Here is a 14,869-nt window from a genome sequence, read left to right on the forward strand (position 1 = left end):
GGCGAGGCGGCTGCCCGCTGCCGGGAGGCCCCGGCCGCCTTTGCCCAGGTGCTTTGTTGGGGGGCGACCGCTCTTCGCTCCCCCCCTCCCCGTCCCCAAGCTCCGCAGCCCGGTGCTGCTGGGGGGGGGGGGGGGAGGAGGGCTGGGAGCCGCCTGCGGAGCGCAGTGCGGGAGCGGCCCCGCAGCCCCTCAGCCCTTTTCTTCTTCTTCTTCTTCCCTCCCTCAGGCCGAGACGGGAGGAGAAAATGCGAGATTGCGAGAGGAGGAGGAGGAGGAGGAGGAGAGCCAGCAGGGCTGCGCCCCGCGCCGCCGGCCCGTAGCAGCGCCAGCAGCCAGGTGTGGCCGCGGGGGGACGGGGGGAAGGGGTTCGTGGGCCAGGAGCCCCCCTCCCGTCCTGTGCAGCGCTTTATTTGCGGGTCTTTATTCCTGTGTTTTTCCCGGATCGCGTAGGGGGGGCGGTTATGGGGTTGTCTGCCTGCAGGTGGGGCTGAGCAGAAGGCTGGGAGCGCTCCTGGGGGGTTGCTGGGGGCTCAGCCCCGCTCCCGATGCCCCCCTCCGGGTCCTCTGAGGATGGGGGAGGCGGGAGCTGTGCTGGCAGCCCGGAAATGTTCTGGAAAAGATCTACGCTTTTGCCTTTTTTTTTTTTTTTTTTTTTTTTTGACTGTATTCAACCATTGGATTCAGCTGCTTACTTCGTTTCTGAGATAACGAGCCTTTTCTTAACCCCCTCCCCCCCCCCCCAATCCTACCCTGCTGTGGGTGTGCTTCCAGGGCTCCTACCTGTGGCAGGTCCGGGGCCGTGCCTCACCCCTGCTCCTTGCCACCACAAAATTTAACGTGAACACAGTGCAAGGAGCAGCACGGGGTCCCACGGCTCAGGAAAATTTGGGAACTCTAGCTATGCACTGCTATACTTACATATATCGTTAATAGCTCCCTCTGTGCCCCTTAATTTTATTTTATTTTTTCATGTTCAGGATGTGTAGAGATTAAGTGCCAAGCGCCAAAATGAGCGTGACTTCGTGGTTCTTGGTGAGCAGCACTGGCATTCGCCACCGGCTCCCTCGGGAGATGATATTTGTTGGCAGAGATGACTGTGAACTGATGCTCCAGGTAATGTGGCTTTTTTGTTACCCTATTCTGAAGATGTTCTAGATGTGAATGTAGTGCTGGGATCTGTAGAGATAGCTCATGCTTTCTTCAAATGACATCTTTTAAAACAAACTTCCTCTTTTATGTCAAGTCTGCGGTTCCCACAAAGGCTTCATATGTTCATGAAAGTGCAAGTGAGGTTTCTTCCGAAAAGCTATGTCATCAGATGGGCAGGAGCTGTGCTGGTGGGAGATTAATCAAATCGAACAGATTACCTATCTTGATGCTGCTGGAAGTATTAAACATAGACATACAATTCTGTCCTGATCTGCAAGTGATTAAACTACTGTTTTTTTTAGCATGTGATTTGGAGGTTAGCAGTGTTTTGTTTGCCTGTTTTTCCCTTTACTCTGTTTGATTACATTGTCAGTGCTTGTACCCCTCATTTATTTATTTTTGTGTGGTTGGTTGGTTTGTGTATGTATGTATGTATTTTTGTCATGGTAGGAAACCCTGATCTTTAGCAGAGTAATGCTGGCTCTTTTGGTGGGGTGGCCAAGGTGGTGTCCTCTTGCTTCCAAAGTAATTGTGTAATTGCCCACATAGTGGGCAAACTTGCAGCTTGCATTAGTGCTGTCCATACCAGGGTGTCTCACTGCTGGATGTAATCCAACGTTTCTGAAGTGTTGACTGTGGTCTGATGTTTGACAGAGTAATGTAATGGATGTCACTCCAAACAAATTGAACTGGAATTTTGCAAAGAGCTGACAAGAGCAGTTTAGCTCAGGACTTTATGGAAGCTTAGAATTCAATTAGTGTTTCTGCTAGATACATGTGTGAATACTTAAATGCCAAAAAAAAAAAAAAAGTTTTACTGCACCTACCTGCTCCCTATTTGCCTGTTTAGAAACATGTCAGAAGATTCTCTGGATCACCTAAGTGAACACTTATATTTTTGGAGAATTTTGAATATGTAATGATGAGTGATTTTAAAGTATCCAATAATATATTCTAAAAAAAAAAATGTTTTTGACTTTTGGAAAAGCATTCCAGTGTTATGTCATTTTGTTTTACATGGCACACACTGGCAAGAGGAGAGATGACACCAGGGGAGTTTTAGGTTGGATCTTAGGAAGAACTTCTTTACTGAAAGGGTTGTTAGACAATGGAACAGGCTGCCCAGGGAAGTGGTGGAGTCACCATCCCTGGAAGTCTTTAAAAGATGTTTAGATGTAGAGCTTAGGGATATGGTTTAGTGGGGACTGTTAGTGTTAGGTCAGAGGTTGGACTCGATGACCTTGAGGTCTCTTCCAACCTAGAAATTCTGTGATTCTGTGATCCATAAAGCCCACATGCCCATAGATGTCAACATTAGGAAGCTGCATGCACAATGGGGCCTTCCTCCCCTCTAGATTTCACTGCTAGTGTGGTAACAGCCATCTCCTAAATGCTTTGCTAATGTTCTTCCAGGCAGGCTGTGTTTGTAGCTATGGCAGGGATTTTATAAGATGTGTTAGCAGGAGGTCTGTTTGGGGGGGTAGGAGCTCTTATTGTACAAGCTGTACTTGGAAGACAGTTGGTTAAGGTGTTATCTGGCTGTAATAAAACATTAGTGTCCACAAAAGGAGAGCTTGCAGTGTTTGTACTGCTCTGTTAGCTAGAAATGAATGAAATGGCATTGCTGCAGTGCTAGGGTTTGAAGCATGCTCTGGTTCGACAGCAGGTTGTTTGTTTGGGTTTTCTCGTGAATTACGCTATCATTTATTTCATGTTCCTACATGTCTGGCTGGTGAGATATGTAATGGTGAGACATTAAAAATGTCCTAATATTTTCCGTCTGTGTTTGCTCAAAACCCCTGATTGCTGTATTCCCCTTCGACTTAAAGGGAGAAAATGCATACAGTGTTCTTGGTTTTTCTAAAATGGCCTGAGCTTTAGGGTGCCCAACTTAATATGTTTGGAAGGTACTTGAGGGTTTTTTCATGGTCAGGGTTCAGCACTGCGAGAATCCCAAGTCTGAAGTTGTGCACCTGAACATACAAGTGCCCAAGTATCAGTCATCATTAAAGTGCGTTGCTTATTCCTCTGGTTATTCAAGGGATTAATTGGGCAGTGTGGATTGTGAACCACTCCGTACCGTGTGGAGTGTTTCATGCTTCTTTGCAAGTCTCAGCTGGCTTCTCAGTGTTGCATGTGGACTGGCACCTGTGACGCTGTACATTTGTCATGCTCTTTTCTACAAGGTAAACAAATAGGGATTCCTGGAGGAGTCAGCAGTATCTCTGAGAGGGATGCAGTTGTACCTGGGGGCTTGTAGGTGGTGATGGCTCAAAACCTTAATTTTTCAGACTGAAGGCTCTGGATTGTTGGTAAAATCCAGCTGTTTCTTCTCAGGGGCTGAATTACACATGACCCTTTATTAGTATATCAGTTTATTGTCTCCAGTAATAAAGCTTTTTCTAAGATCACGCAAATGGTCTCATTTTGAACAGCACAGCGCATTATTTTCCTAGCCATTGGCTTATAAAGATGTTTGCCAGAGCTAACTTGGGCTGCAAATGATATGACTGTAGTAAGGCTCAGTGCAGAAGGGAGGCTGCAAGCACACACTTGATATCCAAGCAAAGTTGCGTGTGAGCAGATGGAGGATGAGATCTAAAAATAGATGTTTTTTTTGCTTCTGTGACTGTCCGTGTCACAAAATTGTTGTGCAGTCACAGTCATTTGTCTTGGGGAAAGATAAGGAGCAGGGAGGTTATCAGAGCAGATGGACAGAGCTCTGGGGGCAGTGTTTGTACCTGTAATACTCCTGCAGTGTTGACACTGAAACTGTGTGTTGTGTTCACTGCACAGTTAGTTTGTATATGTATATTTCAAGCTATTGGCATTTAATCCTCTCAAGTGCACAATTGGGAACAGACTGGCATTGTCTGGGGGGAGAACTGGATGACCTGGTCATTGTTTTTCATCTCTAAGATTATTTCTGCTTCGTGATTTCATTGTGATACAGTTTGCGGTCCCCTGTTGAGACCTTGTGTGTTAGTGCACATACATACAGCACAGAGATAAGCTGTCCTTGGCCTGGAGAGCTTGCAGTCTTGCATTTCACATTTTACAGTTCTAGGAGCGTCTTGTCTTTAGACATTTTCTTGGCTGCCTTGCCTGAAGGTATCAGATCCCTAAACAGGAAAAAATGTCTTTGTCACCGAACAATCAAGCCTTAGTTTCCCCTGTGTTTGCTTACTTCATACAGGTACTAGATTTGCTTTATGGTTAACAAAGAGGTTAAGAAAACCATAGTCTTCAAGCTTTTTAAGTAGGTTTGATAGTGGGGAAACAACCTGCCTTGTAATCCTCTATATCTACTAATAGGATTAGAAATATTTTAAATATTTTAACAGCATTGTAAAGCTCCTAGTACAAGAAAATGTAAGATTTACATTGGGTTTGAACATTAGGGCTTGGGAGACAATGCCGTGCAGTGCAGTTTGGTGTGTGCACAGTGTTAAACATAGCAAGGGCTCCATTCTGCCTTGTTTCTGATAACAGTACTTGATTCCCTTTGTACTCATTGGCTCCCTTCAGATAAGGCAACAGCAGGAGTGTGGACATCCAGACCTTCACTGATGTGCACTAGCGTGTTTTTATATGAAGCTTGATGGTGGTAGGAAATAGTTCTCTGAATGTGTTTACTTTTTTTTACTTTCCACCCAGGACTAAGATTTTATTTTTTTATTGTGTTGACACTGTAGAATGGAGTAACTTCCTCCCCCACCAACATTTTTCCTGGGAAACATAATTGCCATTTTTATCAGCTTTGATCACTTGCTTAATGCGATGGGTATTTACTCAGGGTACATAAACATTTTGCAGATTCCAAAATTTCACTTAACCATTAAAACCTTCTGCTCTGCCCCTAAACAGAGCATCTTTGAAATTTGTGCTATGTGTAAATATTTAACGAAAAGGAAAGCAACAGCATGATTTCCTTGTTTTTGTTTAAAGAGAGGGATATTTAATGGAAAAATTGAGAAAGCAAAATGTTTAACCAGTTCTCCCTCGACTGTTTCCCTCCCTGTAGGGCAGTGGCTTGGGCATGCCCTTGTCCTGCACTGTGGGTTCGTACACGTGAGTGTGAGTTACAGCAGAGGTAGGTGCAGATGGCCTGATGCTCTCTGGTTTAGGTGTGGCCTTCGTTCTGCCTGTCAGTTCAGACAGCTTGGCACTTCCTATTGTGAGCCTCCGCTTTCAGTTGCTTATAACTCTGTTAAACTCTCACTGGTTGAGAGGCGAGGTTATATTCCAGGTCTCTGTTTCAGGCAGCGTGCTCCGGAAGAGATCAGCTCCCTTCTGCAGTCTTCTAGGAGAACAAGACTGAGGAAAATGCTGTTCTTTTCATGTAAACTACTCAGAAGTATGTTTAACCCGTTCTTTGAAGTTCTGGTGCTGTAGGGCCGGGGGGTGACATTTTTCAGGAGGGAGCTCCCAGGTCAGAGGTGATTGATTAGTCTTCCGTCAAGGACCTAAATGCCTTTGGCTGTGTTCCAGACCTTTGAACACAGTTGAAGTTTGCGTGCAGGCAGCAGGGACTGATGAGAGGCTGTTGGTTTTGGTAACATCACATCTGGGAGTGGCGCTGGTGAGGGGATGGGTTGGAGGACAGAGCTGTCGTGGGTCGGGCAAGCAGGAGGTGGGTGCGAGGACACACAGGAGTGAAGTTTAGAAACAAGAACAGCTGTGCTGGATTAAATCAAGGTGCATCTACCTGATGTCCTGACTCACAGTGGTCAAAGCAGCTGTCGAGGAAAGCTGCTGGAGTACTTGCTCAACCTCCTACAAGGAGTGGTGGAAGTAGGGCACTCAGTGTGCGCCACTGCTGAACAGCATCTCCCTGGGGCCCCAAGTGGACTCGAGACTTGTTTTCATTCTGCTGTCAGCAAATAGCTGTGAAAGCTACTAGCCAAGCATCTGTCACTGGTCCATATGGGACGTCGCATGCTGCTTATGGTATCAATTAGCTCAAGTATGTTCAGCTCACGGGCCCCTACCACAAGTCCGTTTTGCTGGCAAGTTGAATAAACGGTCACTTGATACTGCTTGGATAGACGTTTTCCTCTTCTTTAGCTTGTTTTGGTAAAAAGCTAGGCAATTACAAGCATCCTGGGCACTGAAAGAACATTCCTACGGCTGCCAAGTCCGGTGTTTATGGCTGCAGAGCAGTGCGAGGGCCGCCCGTGTGATCCTGCTTCTGCCCCTGCGTACGCAGGCGTGGAGATGCGATCTGTCACCGTGTCAGTACCAGAGGTTTTCTACCACCCGAGATCTGTTCCCTGTTTAGTACTCAGGGTGTGTGGTGCACCCTGCGAACGACGCAGTGCGTTGTGAGCTCTGTGTGCGTGGGGCTGGCGGTCAAATTAGGGTTTTGTTGACCTGACATATCCTGCCTTCCCTGGGCTGTAGCTAATGACACGATGTCTCTGCAGTGTGGTTGGGTGAGTGTTTACATAAACAGGTGGGAGTAGATGTGGCGCAGTTTGCCTGTGCCAGCAGGAAGAAGGTGGCACGAAGTCGGGAGATGTTTTTCCTGATGCTTCCAGGTGAATTTGCTGCTGTGCAGCAGCCCTATCCCTCCCTTACTAAAATATTTTCTGCACTGGGAGCTCCCTGTAGCAGTGATGGGGGACCCCTGCTGCCTCCAGCCTCCCTCTCAGTGCAGGCACAGGGGTGGAGAGGGAAGCTGTAGTCAGGGCAGGGCCGTGCCCTGCTCGTGCTGTTCTGCTGCAGTTATCTGGAGGGTGTAAACCAGCACCTAAGCCAGTCCCTGGGCGTTAGAGCAATGATCCCAGGCCGTTCATTCATCAGGTGTCACAAGGGAAGTAAGTGTCTCGCAGGCAGGAGGGAAAGGACCTAGCCTTGGGAAGGCTCGGCTGTCGGGCAGGCAGCGCTTCCAGGTGCTTGGGCAGCAGCTTTGTGAGGATGCCCGTCCCGTATTTCCAGCCCTGGTGGTGTTTGCTTGTCTCTTCCCTCTCCTGTTGTTTTCTCCCAACGTGAAGCTGGTGGGAGGGCTACAGCTGGCGGAGGAAGCGTGGTGCAGGAGGCTGGGGGCACGGCAGGACTGGGAGGGGAGGTCAGTGCTGGGGGCAGCACAGGGACAGGAGGCTTTGGGACAGCAGCCAGGGACTGTGAGGGCTGGTGAGGAGCTGGAGGGAGGGTTTGGCCCTCCTGGGCATGGGCAGGGGTGAAAGGGACCCTGTCCATTTCGGGAGCTGACTTGTACTCCACGGCCTTGATCCTGGCAGCAGCACGGCTCAGCTGTGAGCATGCAGGCTGCTCTCCCACCAGAGGTGATGCTTGCACATTTCCCCTCTGCGGCGGTACACAATGAAGGGGAAGCTAGCCCATCTGCGGGCTGCCTGGTCCCTGCCTCTGGGGAGAACCTGCCCTTGGGTCATTTGAGCCTGTCTTCCACTGCTGGAAAGAGGAACGAGCAAGCAAAACCCCATTCTAGCCCAAAATAATGGGTTAAATTGTTATGAGGGCTATGCCAGCCTCCAAATCCCTGTGCCAAGCTGTGGGGATTAGAGTTTCATTTTCCCAGGGGATTTCTTTCTTTTGTTCGCTGCCTTATTTTTGCGTGAATACTCAGGCCCTGGTCCTGCCACGGATCTGCTTAGCGTGTCTGTGATCCTAACTGCAGCACAGCTGACAGCAGCAATCTGCAGCTCGGAAACTGCAACGTGAGGTCGGCTCCAGCATCGAGGTGGCTGCACGTGCTGGAGAGACGTCGGTGTGTGCTTGTGCAGAATCGTGCAGAAAGCAGCACGGGCCCCTGGAAGCAGTCAGTCTGCGAGGGCAGCTCATTGCAACCAGCCCGAGGCAGGACGGAGCGTTCACAGATCACCGCTGTTCTGGAAAAGCTCTGAAATGGCCAAGATGCTGAACTCTTACGAAATGCATCGTGGTGAAAGAGGGAGACCCAGTGGCTATCGCTGTCATGAAATATTACCCAGGGTTTTACTTTGGAGGAGCTAAAACCACGCTTGAGGCCAGCGCGTGAGGATATTTTGTTGTTGTTTGCTTTAAGTTGGCTCTGCGTGCCTTCCTCCCAAAGCGGGGCACTGGGAGAGGTTTGTATTTCCTTACTGGGACACTGGTGCGGAGCACATTACTGGCAGAAATGTAACCTGTTCAACGTGGAAAATATTCAAGCAAGTGTTTATTGCGTGCTGCCACCAGAATGCTGCAGCTATCTTGTGCCAGACGTGCACAACAGACTGCAGCTAGGAACAGGGAAACTGCTCTTGTTTGTTTATTTTATCTCCAGTACCATGATGCCTCACAGCGCTGGCAGGGCTGAGGTCCAAATCTCAACCCTGAGCAGTAGGTTTTTGCCCATGGTGATTCTGCTGGGGGAAAAAAACAGCATCTGTATCCACGTAGACAGCTGAGCTGCATCTGCTCCCCGACCCTGTGGGGAAACGCAGGCTGTCTTGCTGTATTTTTTCATCCTGCCTTCCTAAGCAGGTCTTGTTTCCCTGTGGATTATGCTTGCTGTCTCTCTGCAGCTCCTGGTTTCATCGTGTGTACCCTGCTGTATGTAGCAGACCCGTCCCCAAACACAAGGCAGTAAGTGATGTTCCCTTTGCAGCACACATAGCTGATGTGATATTTACTTCGTTGGAGACTCCTGCACCCTTCTCAAGCTGCTTTTGCTGTTGCAGTGCTAAGCAGGGCCTTTTGCCAATGTGATGTATGCAGTTGTGAGGATCAGAAGCAGGCTGCCTGGCTGCACGTCTCCCTGGGGGCCAATGCAGGCTGCTGGTACAGGTTTGGGGCTGGCAGACCAGGAGGTGCCATTCCTACCGAGGGTTTGGAGGCGCCTCCTGTTTAATGTCATCTTGGAGGAAAGTGTAACTGTAAAACACCTCCGTCTCCAGATACGTGCAGCATGTGCCCTTCGTCTACTAGGTATTTAAAACATGATGCACTGGAGGTAGTGCGAGGGAGAAGTGGGACAGCCTGATATTAGGAAGTGATTTGAATGTCTGGAAATGCAAGCCCTGGGTGAGTTTAGTGTAGAAACAAATCAGTGTCCGTGTTCTCCCCTCGGAGAAGCATAAATGTTGTTAATCAGAAGAGCACACGCTGTGTTTTCCTGAGAACTGTTTTCCTTTGATAACAAGCCTAGTGTTGGGATGTGGTGAGAGCGCTGCTGTTTGGGTCCGAGCAGAACCAGAATGAGTCTTGCCGTAGTTGAGGAGTGCTGCTCTCCCTGCTGCAAGTGCTTTTCTGGTGAAATGGAGCCACTGCTAGGGTGTGCTGGTTATTTTCTGCTTTTGACATTTGTGTATAGGCACTTCAGCTGTGTTATTTTTTTAATATATAAACACTTTATTGTTATCACACATTCATTTTGTGTTATTTTTGCCCGACTTGCACCAGCATTTTCTGTCCAAACATGTGGATCAGCGTTGCCTTTTGCTGTGGAGGCTGCGGCTGAGCACAAGCAAGGCTCGCTGCCTGGTGCAAAAGTGCTTTTGAACGAAGGAGTCCTCTTCTTCTTGGGATTCAGTCACCTTCACTGCAGCTTTTCAATTTGTAGCTGCATAAAATCCTCCCGGTGGAGTTACAGACCTCTGGCAGGTCTGCACCCGTGGACTGCTCTGTAACGTGCACAAACTCAGGTTTCCCAACTTGCTGTCCGTGATTTAAGGGTTCATTCACGGGAAACCTCTGCCTTTATTGACTAAGTGACTTCACCAGGTCTGTGCTCATGCCCTTGTCTGTTGGCAGCCTGGTGGCTGCTCAGGCTCTGTTTGGAAGTGGGGTTCAGGCATCCTGCTCCTCTCCGGGAACAAAAGCACCACCAGCCTCCGGGTGGCTGCTGCCGCTGCAGGGAAGAGCAGCTTCTTGCAGATGTGGCTGGTGTTGAACTAAACCACACCTTGGTGCTCGAGAGGGACCTTTGGCAAGTCTGCATCAAAATAAACGAGGTGCAATTTTAGTTATTTTAAGTTGAGTTTCCTTGGAGACAGGCCCTTAGGAACTCCCGCTGCAAGTGCTTGTGATGTTTGCTGTTTTAACATAAATAAAACTGAGAAAATTCATCTCCTCTCCAAAAAAAAGATGAGATTTCACGGAAGTATGATCTGTGTAACAGTTTGCCACGTTCCTAACACGCTCTTTAAAGAGATGCTAGGAGGTTTCAGGACCACGGCACAAATGCAGCGTATCATTTTACCTGCTTTTGCAAAGGGCAGTCTTGAACACAGCTGAAATTTGCTTGAAAGGTGGGAAATTTTGGCATGAATCAGTTCCTTTGGTGACCTCTGCTTTTATATAGGGGAATATTATGGTGCTAGAGTGTATCTCCGTACCTGTGGGATGACCCTTGTCTGGCTTGGGACCCCAGGGTAGTCAGCTGTTGTAAAATACAACAGTCCAAAGGCTGTGGTAACTTGCATCCGGGTCAGATCTAGGGCAAACTGAATTTTTAGGAGACAGCTGGTTCCCTGAAGTAAGCCTCTTGTTAAATGGCCTGCGGCTTGGTACGAGGTAAAATCTACAGCAGTTTTTTCTCTGTGCAAACTCTCTTTTTGGGGTGGAAGACCTTCTGACGTTGGAAGTGGACTAAAGGGATTGTTATGCCTTTAAATTCAGTTAACCTTTCAGTGAGTTTCTGAGGCATGCCTTAAAAAGCTAAAGCAAGCACTGCTGTACCTATTCAGCACTCCCTCCCATCCCACTGGGAACGGTGATTTCCAGGATTTGGGGTAGCTGAAGGACATGGCAATGCCCTGTGTCTGCATCCGTGCAGTGAAGGCAGCACCCCTGTGCGTTTTTGTCTGAGTCCTGCAGGATGTGATGTGGTTATAAACGTGCATCACTGGTGAAAGGGGGGATTTCTACCCGTGCTGTGGGTAGGAATGGTCTCCCCCCATCCCTGTTTTGTAGGTAAAGTGCAGGGAGCCCTCCTAGGAGCCCAGCCTTCTGGGACCTGACGTTTATTAGCTGTTGGGATATTACCAACCTGCTTCACATTGCCATGGGAAGAAGAAATTCCTGCTAATGCTTAATTGTTTGTCAGGAAAGACTTCTGTTTTCATCAAGGAATTCCCCTGTAAGAGTCTTTGCCCCTGCATGCCCGCGAGGAAGTATGTCATGGCTTACTGAGAGCGCTGCTGTGGAAACCTGCCTGTTTGTACCTGGGGAAAGGGAAGGACTTACCTTTCACTGAGAACTTCTTGGTTGATGCCCAGGACGAGGAGGATGCACGGGCTTAGCTTGGCTCGTCTCCCTGCTTTGGTAGCGTGCCCTACCCTTCCCTGGGCTGAGGTACCAGGGAGGTTTCAGCAACACATGCAGACGCTGATGGATTGAGTGAGTAGTGCCAGTGAGTGCTTCAAGCCAAGGTGCAGACAGTCCGGTGTCTTCATAGCTGTGACACTTATGCTGTGTTTCAAAACTGCTCAGAGGTTTTGATGTTTGTGCCTTGAAACGGTCTGACAGCACTTCTCCTGAAGTGTCATGCTCTGTTTTGAAGACAAGATGTATTTGGTGCATGTGCATCATGACAAAGCCATTGGGACCACATCAGTCCTGATCAGCGTCCTCAAAGTTAGCTTTAAATTTCATTTTTTTTCTAGTCACTTTCTCATCCCAAGTTAACTAACCTCTCTCCAAGCTGGAAAGCATTAGGGTTTAAGCCAACTCCAGCACACGGTCCTAGGAGCAGTATGCATCATGAACAAGTTTGGTTTGTAACTTAAGGAAACTGTATATATATTTTCCCCTTTGAAAGACAGGAAGAAATTCTCCCAAATAGAAAGTCCCTGGTGAGGAGGCCACCAGCTTCAGCCAGTGAAAATGGAGCTCTTCCCGTTCACGCAGGCTGAGATGATGCCCCCAGGCTTTCTATTTGACTGGTTTGGTTTTCAATGTGCATTGATATAACTTACTGAAATACTGGCATAGTCTTGACAGCTTTCCATGACTCTTTTTTTTTCATGTAAATAGTGTATTATCTTCAGTGAACTGTTTACACCAACCATGGAAGCGTTTACTGTGTGTTCTTCGGTTATTTATAGTAGCAATAATATTTAATCTTTCCTGCTTTTTCCCCTTTCTCCCCCTGCCTCCTATCAAGTTAGTTTCATGTCTAAATGCTGCTTTGATTAACAGTGTCTCTTCTGCCTGGCTGCTCTCACGCTCATTGTGCTTTCGTTGCCAGTCCCGCAGTGTGGATAAGCAGCACGCTGTGATCAACTACGACAAGGAGAAAGATGAGCACTGGGTGAAGGATCTCGGGAGCTTAAACGGCGTAAGTAGCAAACCTCCCTGCTGACAGAGGTGAACACGCGGCGTGCTGAGTCTGCAAGTACTTGTGCATATATTTTACTGCTAGACCCTTCTGGGGTCTCACTGCAGCCATTTGCATGAATCAAGCTGAAGGTACAAAACATTTGCAAGACCTGAGACAAAGATCACGCAACATCTTAGAAGAGGAAAGCTTTAGTCAATATTGCATTTTTTTTTCCCCTTTTCTTCTTGGTGCCCTTGCAGAGCTCTTCAGGGCTCACAAAAGCGTGGTGCCTCTTAAAAAAGGGCAAGAAATAAATTCAGTCTTGTTTGGGGGATGTTAACGTTAAACTGGTGAAGATTCTGGAGCAGCTGTTCAGTATGAGCAGGGTGACCTTTTAGCAATTCAGTTGTCGGTGTGTGGAGTGATTTATGGGATGATGAGCCTTTTAATTTCTTTGGGGAGAAACTATTTTAAACCTCCTCTTTCTGACAATAAAAATTGCTATTCCACCTGCCTTGATTTGTGTTAAGACTGGGGGATAATCTGAGTTTACCTGAGTCTTAACCCTTGCTGTGCTCCTGAAGGAGGCAGTAGTGTTAGGCAGCTTGGTGAAGCTTTGCCCACCTGAATTCTGTGGTTATTAAGTACACCATGATAGTTAAAACTATCCTAATGTCATAGCATGCCTCTTCTCAGCTGCTTTTACATACCAGTGAAGTTATTCCTCTTCTGAAACAGGCCTAAGCTAGATTCACGTAATTGTGTTCAGTGTTTGTGTGTTCACGGAATTTTACTGCCATCATTGTTTTGGGTTTAGAAACAGCAGCCCTCCATCATTGCAACCACAGAAACACTGGATAAACCCAGAAACTTGTACAAAAACACATGCTAAAGCAGGCAACAAACTTTCTGCCTCTTCTGGCATCTGAAAACAGCTAGAATGAGTGTTAATCCTCCTCAGCCTAATAGCTGAAAGAAGGATTGAATCCTGCTGAAATGTCAGGATTTCTGGTAACTGGTCTGGGCTGTGTTGGGATCCCTGATTCAAAAATCAGAGATATAAATTGCAGCTGAAAATTCTGCCTGCGGAAAGGGAAGGCTTGTATCACTACTTCTCTTTCTTCATAGGCTAATGAATTTATAGCATTTTAGTAATAGGCTTGCGCTCAAGGGGGGTGGTGGATTAAAAGCAGTTATGGCAGTGCCTGTCTACTACGGTGGGTCAAACAGACTTCTGTGGGAGAAGGTGGCTGTGGCCAAACTGAATGTATTTTGTGGGAAGTAAATATCCTTAGTTGGAAGTTTAGGTGAAATTTAAGACATCCCTCCTGGGGACCTTGATTTAAATTCTGTTTTCAGCATTTGTTTTTATTTTGTATTTATTTCATGCCTTTATCAACAATGCATTATATGACTTTGTGTAATCTAATTCATATTATTTCCAAAATGTTTTGAATTATTTTAACACTGCGGTCTCTAAGTGTCTTTTGACTTTGAAGATAGCATGTCTATTTGTAACAAGCAGTTTCCATGGGTTATTTTACTTTAAGCGGCCACAGACAAATAGGTAACAACATCAAAATGGATTTTCTTGCAAACTTCGGTTTTGCAGAAAATTCAGCAAATAAATTTTTTTGTTGTTGTTGCAGATCTGACTGTGGAATTTTAAATATTAAAAGTTTTCATGCAAATAGAAATTGCGTCGTTTTTAACCAGCTTTACTGCTTTTATTCTGAAATGAAAGGCCTCTTCTCCAGCTCTTCTGTAAATTGCCAGGCAGCTGGGGGCTGTTGTCTGCTGAGCTTCTAGCTTCCTGTTGTAGCATTTATTTTTTCCCCTCTGGTTTTACCATGGGTGCTTGGCTTGGCCCAGATGAGAAAACAAAAGGAGAAAACCGTGCCTCAGTGGTGAAAGCATGTCAGTTCACTTTGTAGCACAGTTTTGATTCTTTAAACCAGAAGAATTTTGGAAGCTGGAAGCGTATGGAGGCTGTGGAGACCCAGCAGTGACTTCCAGGTCTGTAAGGCTGGGCAAATCCTTCCCTGTAAGATCAGGTAACTCCTGGTGCCTGCAACAGCCCAGGTAAATCCAGCAGCACATGGGCTTTCAGGACACTGGAGTGCACGAGATTGCAGGCATCTGAGACATCCGAGGCATTTGTTCACAGCTGTGAAGTGCATTCTTTTTACCTTTATAAGGACAATTTAGTTTCTTTGGGCCTCAATTAAATATCTGGAGCATAGGAAAAAATGAGCATGTGAGCCTCTGGAGCAAGAGGCCTGTTGTGCTGATAATGGTGTCTTGGACAACGGCACCTCAGGCACTGTGGTGATTCCACAAAAAATGCTTGTTTTCCTGTGAGTCTTCACTTCCAGTTCCCTTTGTGATAGGCTTTACTTGTTAAATTACCTGGCTTAGGGCTGGTGTGAGCCTTGTTTGACACCCAGCAGAGAGCTGATACCCAGCTCCATAACT

General features: G+C 47.2%; 1 protein-coding gene across 1 annotated transcript in view; it reads left to right on the forward strand.

Moving 5' to 3' along the window:
- The first annotated feature begins 223 nt into the window (after positions 1–223).
- The window catches only part of CEP170B (centrosomal protein 170B), a 56,026-nt gene continuing 41,380 nt past the window's right edge, over positions 224–14,869 (forward strand). Inside the window, exons 1-3 of the mRNA XM_084288141.1 lie at positions 224–336; positions 978–1,113; positions 12,323–12,412. Coding sequence (XP_084144267.1) covers positions 1,009–1,113; positions 12,323–12,412 — 195 coding nt within the window. The 5' untranslated portion in view covers positions 224–336; positions 978–1,008. The remainder of the gene's footprint in view (positions 337–977; positions 1,114–12,322; positions 12,413–14,869) is intronic.

This window comes from Netta rufina, assembly GCF_964035555.1.
Source record: "Netta rufina genome assembly, chromosome: 5".
Classification (NCBI taxonomy): domain Eukaryota; kingdom Metazoa; phylum Chordata; class Aves; order Anseriformes; family Anatidae; genus Netta; species Netta rufina.